The following is an 11340-nucleotide window of genomic DNA, read 5'->3' on the forward strand; positions in this document are numbered from 1 at the left end:
GTTGCATGCATTCTGCTGCCACAAAGAAATGTTCCCAGCTGTGGTTACAAATGGCCCTCCTGTCTGGGCCAGCGTGCACCCATGGCCTGCTAAACCAATCCAGATTTACCCCCAAGGCCCAGTGCTGAGAAGCCCTGGTAAGCTATTGATTGCCCATGCCCACAGCCCCATCCTGCCACAGTATCTCAGCCGCTGTCCTCCTGAGGCCGAGCGCTGAAAGGCCTGTTAGCCATTGTCCTCTGGCTCCTGATTGTTGGCCTTTGCAGGCGGCAGCCCTTCCTTTAGGACCCCATCAGTGAGAGGCCAGGGAGGCTAAGCCCTGAGCTGAGCCTGGGAGGAGCAGAGCAACTGTCAAGGCTGGCCCTTGCCCCTCAGCCCCATAAAGACAGTTACAGGGATGAGCCCTAGACTGACTCCTGCAGCACCCCTGGGACAGGGCTGGGACCCGTCACCCATCTCCAGGTGGCAGAGTCCCTCCCCTTCCAGCCTATCTTGTTTGGAAATACTGAGCTATACTTTAAAATGTATTCAAGATTTCCAATAAATTTTTTCTGTACAAAAAAAAAAAATAGAATACTGGGCATAGAAAACAATTACACAAATTCAGATGTGGAGTAGTATGTAAGACAATTTGATCTTTTAATTATTAGAGAGAGAGAGAGAGAGAGAGAGAGAGACTGACCACACACACACAAGCATGGGAGAGGGGCAAAAACAGAGAAATCTTAAGCAGGATCCATGCTCAGCAGTGAGCCCAATGCAGGGCTCTCGATCCCATGGCCCTAGGATCATGACTCATGCTGACATGACCTGAGTAGAAATCAAGAGTCAGACACTTAAACCAACTCTTAAAAATAAATTGTTCTGGGGTGCCCATTTGACTCAGCTGGTTAAGCATCTGACTTTCAAGATCTCATGGCTTGTGCCCCAGCACAGAGCCTGCTTCAGCTTCTCTCTCTCTCCTCTCCCTCTTCTTTTCTTTCTCTCTCCCCCCCACCCTCCCTCCCCAATTCATGTGCACATGCATGTTCTCTCAAAAAAAATAAATAAATAAAATAATTAAAAAATTGTCCTAGGGGCACCTGGGTGGCTCAGTTAAGTGTTCGACTCTTGAAAATATATAAATAGTCCTAAACAATTAAAAAGAGAAGGCTGTTTTTGATTAAAAGAAACTTGAGGGGCGCCTGGATGGCTCAGTCAGTTGAGCATCCAGACTCTTGATTTCAGCTCAGGTCATGATGTCAGTCATGGAACCAAGTCTGGCTCCACACTGAGTATAGAGCCTACTTAAGATTCTCTCTCTCCCTCTACCCCTCTCCCTGATGAGTGCTCTCTCCCTAATAAAATGGGGAAAAAAAACTTTTGAAAGACAATGTCAACCAAATACCATGACAAATTCTTGACTATAACCTAGATTTGAGGGAGGAGCGTAGCTTTTTCCTACAGAATTCTAATCAATAAATGTAGAAGGAATCACCACTAAACCACCACAGTAATAACTGCTATTGGCAAGATACACCTATGGATCTTTTACTTGATGAAAATTTTAAGGAGGAATAGAATATGTATAGAGCCTCAGAGTGTCTCCTCTGAAATATTTAATGATTAGTTCTGACCAATGAATCGGTTCTCTTAATGTATATATCCACCTCCCTCTATGAAGTGAAGCTTAACTTCCTTCTTCCTGAGTGTAGGCTAGTCTTCGTGACTTAATTCTAATTAATAGAGCGTGTTGGGAAAAAAAAAAAAAAACAGTCACTATATAGAGGAGAAACCCTCTCAAGAGTGCCACAGTCATGAAAGACATCTCCTCCTCACATATTAAAGGAGTAAAAAGACGAGATGACTATATGCAGTGTAGTATCCTGGACTAGATCCTGGAATAGAAAAAGTGGAAAAACTGGGAAAATTGGAAAAAACCTTGTAGTTAATAATAGTATTGTACCAATGTCAATTTCTTAGTTTTGATAACTATACCACGGTTTTATAAGATTTCAACATTAAAGGAGGCTGAGTGAAAGTCATGTGAGAACTCTACCATCTCAGTAACTCTTCTATGCCTATCTTCACCTGACTCTTAACACCTATAAGAAGATCTTAGGATTGCATATGTTGAAATGAAAAAAAAAAAAAAGGCCTTCTGAAAATTTAATTCTACCATCTACTCTCCTAAAGCTACATAATCGAGTGACAACTGGGCAGTATTTAGAGAAGCGAAATTCTATCATTTACTCTTTGCAAAACTGTCCAATTTTCTAAGCTATATTCTGAGTGATATTACTTACTTCAAAGATATGTAATTTTTTAAAAAACACTACTTTAAAAAGCACTGGGATTTGTATTGCTTTACAATTGTTTATTTACCATGGACTGCTGTATACTGCAAGCTCCAGGAGCCTCTATCAATAAACTCTACATACATCTGATCAGAGAAATGCTCTTCAGAGGAAGTTACACAAACAACTTGCTCTCAACCTTCAACACCATTAAAACAAACTGCAAGTAACATATAGAGCATTTTCATACCAAATAAATCAAATGGCAAAATATTTTTCTTCCTCATGCAAATAAAAATAACCCATTATACTAGTTTTGCTTTTTATAAATAAGTTTATCAATACTTACGTCTTCAAATTTTTAGCAGTTTCATGTTTCCAAATCTATTTGCTAAATATTAATCTGAAACAGAAAGCCCAAATTTGAAACCTGCAGACCCTTTTTATACTCATGATACTCTCAACAGAAATATAAACAAGCTTCTTATAGTTTGTAGAACACACCATACTTTACAAAGTTCATTATCATTTAGTTTCTTTACCTGTTCCATACTCTGTCACATACTATTCTGTTTCTGCAGAGAGGATTTCCAATTAACAGCACAGATTTAAGTCACATGTGTAGTTGGTTACTTATTTTTTGGGGGTAGGGGGGGACTGATGCCAAACATATTCCTTCCTATTTTTAGAGAAATCCTCACTCTATGGCAGAGGCTCACTTCTCTATGGAAGCTCAAACGTCTTGATATGGTTTTGTCGTCTCCCTTACAGGTGATCTAGGCTACATTGATTAGAGAAACTAGTCCTGAGAACAGAAGACAAAGATAGGGCTTAAAGAAAGCAGACTGAAGAAAATCTGTTTTGGTGGTAAATATCAGTGAAGTCCTATGTCCAGTGAAAGCAGAAGCCATGGTATCTGGTCCTCAGTGGATGTGACAGTAGCATCCTCAGAGTCTGTGGCTTGATAGGGACTGTGAGGCTGACAGCAGTCTCTCATGAACATTTTCTAAGTCAGGTTCCATAACCTTCCTGCAAATGTGGGAGTGTCGAATAGGTTGTTTTTATAAATTCCTTTAATGCTTAAATTTTTTTTGCTCCTTGCATTAGAAAAAAAATCCCAACTCATACAAAAATTGATACTGGAGCAGCAGTAAGCCAGAGTTCTCTATTCATGTCTATTGGACCACTAAACAAAAATGTGATTTTCTTACATTTATGTAAGTTTTAATTTTTCAAATGTTTTTAAACATTAAAATCTCCCTTTTCTAGCAATCCATGAACTTCTGAACTTCTCATTAACAGCACAGACTGAAGTATCCCATGTTGATATTTATTATATCTACATTGAAATTAGGTGCCAATCCTGTGTAGAACTAGAAAATAAAGAGAAGTACATGAGAACTAACTGTTAAGGCAAATAGACTTCCATGGACTAAAAAAATGTCTTCCTGGGGCAACTGGATAGATATGAATAGGAACTGTATATATTAGCTTGTAATAGTGTACCAAAGTAGTATCTTTAATATGAAAATTATATTGTGATTATGGGTTATGTAAGACAATGCCTTTGTTCTTAGGAAATACAGGGCCAAGTATTTAGGCCTTAAGTGTCATGTCTTTTCAAATGGTTCATAAAAAAAATATACTTGAATAAGGCAAATTTGACTATTAGCAATGGGTAAACCCAAAACAAAGGCACCTACGTGCTCAACATATTATTTTTGTTACGTTTCTGTAGGTTTTTATTTTTTCGAAATGAAAAGCTACCTGAGAAGAATCAATGGAAAAAGTCATCAATGTTACCAATGAACATTCAAAAGTTCTGTCAGGGATAGGATTTGACACCAATTTAATATATATTTTTAAAACTGATAACTAAGTTCAAATAGCTATAGAATTGGAACCCAAAACATTTAAAATGCTCATTTTTATTAGTACAGCTCTAGAAAATTTAACCTACAGTAAAACTTTACAAAGCAAAATGCTGTACTGGGTTTGTTTTGACATGTAAACATTTTATCAAAGTGCAGAATTTGCTATGATGCTTCTGTAAATGAGTAAAAACATGACTAGGTTTTTATCTAATGGTAAATTCCTTAACAGTAGAGATTTTCATTTTTACTCATGGCATATGTCTAGTGTTGAGATCCCTACGTGGAACATTTTATGTACTCTGTAAATATTTGTCAAAGAAGTAACTGTATGCTCTCAGAATTACTATCGAACATTTGCAATGTGCTAGATATTTATCCCATTTTGCCTGAGTTATGCTGATTCAGGAGGAAATCTGTGTATCTTTTACTAATTATGAAATTATGTAGAACAGCAAATGCTTGTACATATGTAACAACTTCATAACCTTTTAATAATTGTCACTGTTCTGATACCTGAAAACCTCTTACTCGCTGGCATGTCCTTCACTCAGAGGTCAGACCATATAACTAGCCCAGCCTGAATAAACGTATCTAATGCAGTGCCTCCTGACATTCTATGAGGTCGTGCTCTGAAGACTGTTCTCATTTTTATATTTTGCAACAAACTAACATTTTAAAAAGATTTTTAAAGTAATTTCTCTTCCAAGTAGGGCTTGGAATTTACAACCTAGAGATCAAGAGTCCAAATGACTGAGCCAACCAGGTATGTTACAAAGTAACATTTTTAATTTATTTGCTTTTTAAAAGTTTATTTATTTTAGGAGGAGAAGCAGAGATAATCTCAAGCAGGTTCCGCACTGTCATTGAAGAGCTCCACATAGGGCTCAATCCCACAAACCATTGAGATCAGGACCTGAGCCAAAATCACGAGTTAGAAGCTTGACTGAACCACCCAGCTGCCCCCAAACTAACATTTTAATGTCTGATATTACACATTTGTAAACGAACTTACTAATTTTTCACTTCATTCTCACCCCCCGCTTCCAGTCTCTTAGTAATTCCTGTTGCTCTTTTTTCAAAATATACCCCAAATCAAACCACTTCTCACAATGTCTCAAAGTACTGCTGACAAGAAATTGAACACTGGCGATCTCTAAGTTAACAATGGTGAACACTCATTTGTGGCAAATGAAGGTAATTCCTCGGAGCCACTTAGGTACACAGGTGATACTGAGTTTAGACTACCTTTTCCTCAAAAATGAAAATCTTGACTCATTGCTTGGAATTATATCAACTTTAAAAACAAATGTAGTGATCACTTACCATAGACTAGACACTGTGCTAAGAACCTATTAAAAGACCCTGACTTGCAAGTTCATTAAAACAAACATTTTATACAAAAAGTAAAATCACTGCTGGGAAAACTTTTGCGTTTAACACTTAGTCATGTTTAATCAAGACTGCTCTCGCTGGAAGAATGGGGAAGTTTGGTTAATGGAGGTAGAAGCCAGAGAGATAATAGGCAATGTTAGAGCATGGACTACTTTAGTGAAGAGATTCTTGGATGCGGTGTTCTAGGAAGTAATACAAAGCACATTTAGCTTTAAGAGTCAAAGAGTTGAGGACAGCAGAGTTGCAGGATGATGAACAAAAAGGTATATGACCCTGGGTGAGTTACTTAAACTTTAAGCTTAGCTCTTTTCATCAGATGCCAAAATAGACCTTTTACTGCAGAGTTCTGATGAAGATTAAACATGTAAAGCATTTAACACAGAACCTGGCAATCATAAGCATTCAATAAATATTTGAATAAAATTTCCTTCATTATTTCTCCTGCAACGGTTGGTTCCCTGTCCCCACTCTAGGACAATTCAACTACCTGCTTTTTGTAGACTGGCCTGAGAAAGCTGAAGTTGTCTTCATTATTTGATATTCCCAAATCAATGTAATAAAAAGGTTAAGTTCCCAGATATTTCTGGCAGTTTCTGAAATTAAAAATTTCAAAATAATGTAAGAATCTTAAATTTAAAGACATGATAAAAGATGAGCAGTGCTTAATCCAGTATGCTGCTGGCTATCATACTTCTAGCAAAGAGGAGGAAGTTAAACGGTTTCCATAAAGTCTATAAGGCTAACAATTTTGTAAGGAATATTAATCTACAAATATAACCTTTCAAAAAACAAGGGACGCTCACTAATCCTGCACTGTATTAGGAAGATATTCAAAGTTAACAGATTATCAGATAAACTAGCAAAAAGTGTACTGATCTATTAAGAAAACAAGTGACTGTATTTCTCAGATTTAAAACGGAAACACTTTTGGTGGTGAAAAAATAATCGATCACCTTTTCTTCATCGTTATGAAGAAAGTTTCAGAAAGAAACCTAAAATTCTATTTTTAACGTATGGAGTTCTCAAATCGCCAGTATTCTAAAAATAAAAACCAAAATCCAGGCCAACAACTCATCAGGCCTTTTCTTCTTTTCGGAAAAAGCAACAAAGACAAAATCACCTCCTCAGAGAATACTTTGAAAAACAAAGGAGAATGCTGTGGGGGAAGCAACGTGACAAAGAAAATATCCCCAGCTGAGATCATTTAACACTAACAACTCGCAGAGGTGACTAAATCTGTTAAGGTATTTATCAACTGTTGCTTCAAAAAATGTGCGCGCTCCTTCAGCCAACGTGTCAATCACAAAAGTAGCAAGCGATGAAAAAAATGTACTCAAATCCATTTCCGCTCAGTCGAGATTATCTATCTATACCTCCGGATGAGACTTCCACTGCGAAAAGAGCAGTTTCCAAACCCTCACGGTGTTGGGTTTTCGGCTTTGTGGTCGGGGGAGGGGCGCTTACAGAAGGAAAGCCAAAGAGAGGTTAAAGAAAACTATTTGGCTTTTTTCCAACTGGCAACTGCGAGAATAAAGTTTATCTCACTAAAAATTGAGTACAAGTAGCCTCAAGAGAAAAGCTATCAACAAGAAGAAAAGGAAAGGTAGAGGAACGTTTCTGGAGGAAATCAAAGTGAAATGAAAGAGAGACGGCTTCGGAGATCAAAAGAGGTTAATAAAGAAGGCGGGGGGAGCGGGAAAAACAGAGAAGAAAAGCATGGCACAAAGAGAAAGGTTCACGGAGTTCTGAGAACGGTTTGAATGAAAAAGCCTTTTCTCCAGCCTACGACCACAGACGGCCCGTGGCGAGGCCAAAGGCCACGCTATGGTGTAGATCAGGCGACCGGATTAATTCAGAGGGCCGAGCCCCCTCTTCCTGCACCTTGTCCTCTCTCAGCCCGGGGCTGGGTCTCTAAGCATCCAGGTGTACGCTGCGGAGAAGAGCCATGATATCGGTGCGTCCACAGAGAACAATAGACTAGAGCGCGCCGAGCCAGGGCCTCCCTCCGGGACGACCACCATCCCGCCCCCCTCATCGCTGCCCCAGACTCACAGAGTCTTGGGCATCTCGTCCTCCATGGCTGCTGCTGTCGCGGCGGCGCCTCCGGGCCCAGCTCCCTCCCCTTTACTACCTCCCAAATCTTTTGAGCGGCAATGGCTGCGGAATAGCGGTGTTTCTCGGCGGACCGGAGGATACTCCGTCTCCTCCTTCCGCGGCAATTACGCTAAATCGCCTGGCGCAAAGCGAACAATGAAGCCCCAATACAAGATGGCGGCGAGCCGGGAGTTTAGGAGCAGCCAGCGAAGTGACCCGCGCCGCGCAGGCGCAGAATAATCTTGCACTTTCAACCTCCCTCAATCCATAAATTCACTTGTTGCGCAGCCGCTCTTCTAGCAGACACTAGCCATGTTTCAGACTGCGCCGGCGTAAGGATTAACTATTTAAGGATTCGCGTAAAGTTTTTTTACAATTCCAGATTCGAATGTTTCAACAGTGAGTTATAATGAAAGACAAATCTCCCTGGAATTGAAAAGTTCTAAGTGTTTCCCGAGGAAGAAAGACTTAGTACCATTGTTGAAATCATCTCATTTTATAACAAAAAGCTGCTTGCGCCGCCCGGGAATCGAACCCGGGTCGCAAGAATGGGAATCTTGCATGATACCACTACACCAGCGGCGCTGATAAGCAACTGCATCGCTGAAGTGCTTTAGAACTGTCTACAAGCAAGCATTTGTTTCCACATGAGGCTGTTAATGCACTTAAAAATAAAGTTTATTAAGCCTATAATCTATTTTTCATCGAAATAAGAAAGGATATTATCTTCTCTCATCCCTATACAGTTGAATGGGATTCCTATTTCCATTAAATCATTATTCATTAATGGCATTAAGAAGAATTTGTCTTGATGTTAACCAAAGTTTTGAGAGCCAGGAAAATATTTTCATATCCTTGGTATACTCATTGCACTTTGGAAAATATTTAAGGAAGATTTGTTTAATGCAAATCGGTCAAAGAATCCTATAACCAAATGAATCCGAAGATAAAGTTCAGTCCTTGGAGGTCACAGAAAAATTAGGACTCTGAGATGTGGTTCGGTGTAGCCATTAAGCATTTCGTGTTGCATTTTATAAATCATGTGAAATATTTTTATATTTATGTGTTTATTTTTGTTGAAATATTTTTAAACATAGAATGTTCACATTTCAAAATGTGATATCCTGTTTACAGTAGTTTCTTTAGGCTCTATCCTAGGATTTCCATTTTTGGAATTGTTTTTAGAATCTGGGGCACATTCTTTGTTTTATTCAGACATTAAATATTAGTCTTTGTGACTAACTCCTTTCACAGTGCTTTTTATGGTTCATACAAGTTGTAGTGTGTATCAATACTTCATTTTTTTTGGCTAAATAATATTCCATTGTATGGATATAGCACAAGTATCTTTTAACTTTAAAACCCTTATGAAAACTTTATTATGTTGTTTTATAAGTTTTAAATTATATGTGTTATATGAGTATATATTTGTTTATGTCATAAGTATATACTATTTGTTAATTTATATATTTTGTAAGTATATAAAATAGATGTAATAAGTTACTCCTGCTTTTTTGTCTTGTTTTCCTACTACAATGTTGCAATAAGCATCCTAGTACCTATATCTTTATATCTGATTCTTTTATTTCTTTAGAATAGATTCCTAAGTGTGCGATGTTTTAATTAGATGATATATCTATATATGGGTCTTAATAGATAACTGTTTTTAAAAAGTTTCAGTCATTCACACCCCCATCAACAACATTTGAAAGTTAGTTCAGGAGATCTCATCCATTCCACCCTGTTTTCTCTTTCACTGAGGTATTAGTCTTATTAATTTTTGCTAATATGATAGATAAAACATGGTATATCTTTGTTTTAATTTGCATTCTTTTAAACTACTACTGAAGTTGAGCATCTCTTTATATGTATTTCATTTTTTGAAGAACTTTATTTAAAAAAAATTGAGGGGTACCTGGGTGGCTCAGGTCATGATCTCATGTTTTATGGGTGCAAACCCCGTGTGGCGCTTTGTGCTGACAGCTCAGAGCCTGGATCCTGCTTTGGCTTCTCTGTCTCCTTCTCTCTCTGCCCCTTCCCTGTTCACACTCTGGTCTCTCTCTCTCTTTCTCTCAAATATAAATAGACATTTAAAAAAAATTCAGAGGAAGGTAAGATTTCCCATTTACCCCACACCTCCACATTCACATACATGTGTGGTGTTATTTTATTTTAATCATTGGCACTTGCTTTCTCTTTTGTGAACTGCCTCTTTATATAGTCTGTATTTATATTGAGTTTTTTACCTCATCAATTTGTAGAGCTCTTTTTATGTTTGCAATAATATATATCACAATCTTGCCTGTCATATTAATGGCAGATATTTTTTCATGTATTTTTTAACTTTTAAAATTCTTTAGCCATCTGAAAAAATATGATCTTTTCTTATATTGCTTCTGAATTTCCTGTCTTGCCTAACAGAGAATAAATATTATTTAGTTTATGTAGAATAAGAAAAAAAATTAGATGTGAGGAAGTAAGAAGGTATGAAAATGAATTTTCTCAAGGTAGTTTCAAAAAAGAAAAAAACACGGAGTAGTGACTACAAGTGTTGTCAAAAAAATAAGCAAAGCCAGCACTAAAGCTTTACATTTAATCAGCAATATATTATTTCAATAGGGAAGAATCCAGTGTAAACTGAACTCAGCTTCGATTTGTACAGATGTAACCTAGCATTTAGAATGTACGTATTGGGAGGAGAAAGATGAGCAGGGGCACAGTTGAGTCCAGGAAGTGAAAAATTACAAAACTTGAGAGAAAGGGTGGTATCTGGTGCTTATCATTTAGGCCCATACCCTCCTGAGAGGCTATGAGACAGGGGCTCTATCTTCACGTATTGAGTGGAACAAAAACAGTAAAGTCTTTTGTCAGCCTTGTGTGTTCTCAGGCAGGCACTTTAAAGGTAGCTAGGGTTGTCCTAAGGACACAGCTTTGAGCTGTGAGGAAATGTTAGTGTTTTGTTCTAGTCTTAATAAGCCAAGGTTGAGGCCTGTCTAGTTGAGAAGATTGCTCAGGGGAACCTGGCTGGAGTTTGGTCAAGGAGAAAACTTTAATAAATACTTAGCCTACTAGGGAGCCTGCTATCTTGAACAGCACTACTTTGAATGAATGTTTGTTTTATAACCATATTCTTACTATTCGTATATGTGGTAACAGTTTCCCTCCATGACCTTTTTAAAAATCTTTTGGGGTTTCAGTGACATTGTTATTTTGAAAGAGCAAGAGTGCAGAATGAGAAAGCCTTTGGCCCATCTTCCACTTTGCAAATCCTTTATACTGTCTCTTCACTGAGTGTTCTTTCAGTAAACTCTTTCCCAAGGTTTCAGCAGCAGCAGTGAAAGTTTCCAAATAGGACACCCATGTCAAGGTCACTAACATGGTCAATTCTAATCAACCAACACATATTCATGGAAGGCCTGGTAGGCTTCACACACTAAGGTGTTGTGGGGATGATGCAGTTTGGAAAAAGGAAAGTAAATGACACACAGAGTACAGTGCTTTCTTTGTAATTTCTAGATGTAGTGAAAAATGGGGCTTAATCTTCATATTTTTATGTTAACTAGAAGTGTTTATTTCTTGTATGATTTGCATCATGTTCTATTAACACCTTCACTGTCCTTTTCTTCTGCTTTACTGGCCTCCTTGCTGTTCCTCAAATATGCGAGGTGTTTTCCTTACCTAGAAAGCTCTTTCCCCAGATATTT

At 38.0% G+C, this 11340-nt stretch overlaps 1 protein-coding gene and 1 non-coding gene across 14 annotated transcripts in view; both read right to left on the bottom strand.

The window, feature by feature from the left end:
• Positions 1–7865, bottom strand: part of TIA1 (TIA1 cytotoxic granule associated RNA binding protein) — a 32171-nt gene extending 24306 nt beyond the window's left edge. For 4 of the 13 annotated variants that reach the window (XR_003907879.1, XR_003907878.1, XR_003907877.1 and 1 more), the window contains exon 1: positions 7595–7865. Coding sequence is in view for 7 of the 13 variants with exons in the window: in XM_029937554.1 (XP_029793414.1) it covers positions 7595–7620 (26 nt within the window). In the remaining 6 variants the exon portion in view is untranslated. Of the gene's footprint in view, positions 1–2625; positions 2680–7594 lie in introns of all 13 variants that reach the window. The other 9 variants (XM_029937545.1, XM_029937544.1, XM_029937542.1 and 6 more) reach the window with 6 other exon arrangements.
• A 285-nt stretch (positions 7866–8150) lies between these two features.
• On the bottom strand, positions 8151–8221 carry TRNAG-CCC. The gene has a single exon. It is a non-coding gene; the product is annotated as a tRNA-Gly (tRNA).
• Positions 8222–11340: the final 3119 nt, after the last annotated feature.

The sequence above is a fragment of the Suricata suricatta genome, chromosome 4 (assembly GCF_006229205.1).
Source record: "Suricata suricatta isolate VVHF042 chromosome 4, meerkat_22Aug2017_6uvM2_HiC, whole genome shotgun sequence".
Classification (NCBI taxonomy): domain Eukaryota; kingdom Metazoa; phylum Chordata; class Mammalia; order Carnivora; family Herpestidae; genus Suricata; species Suricata suricatta.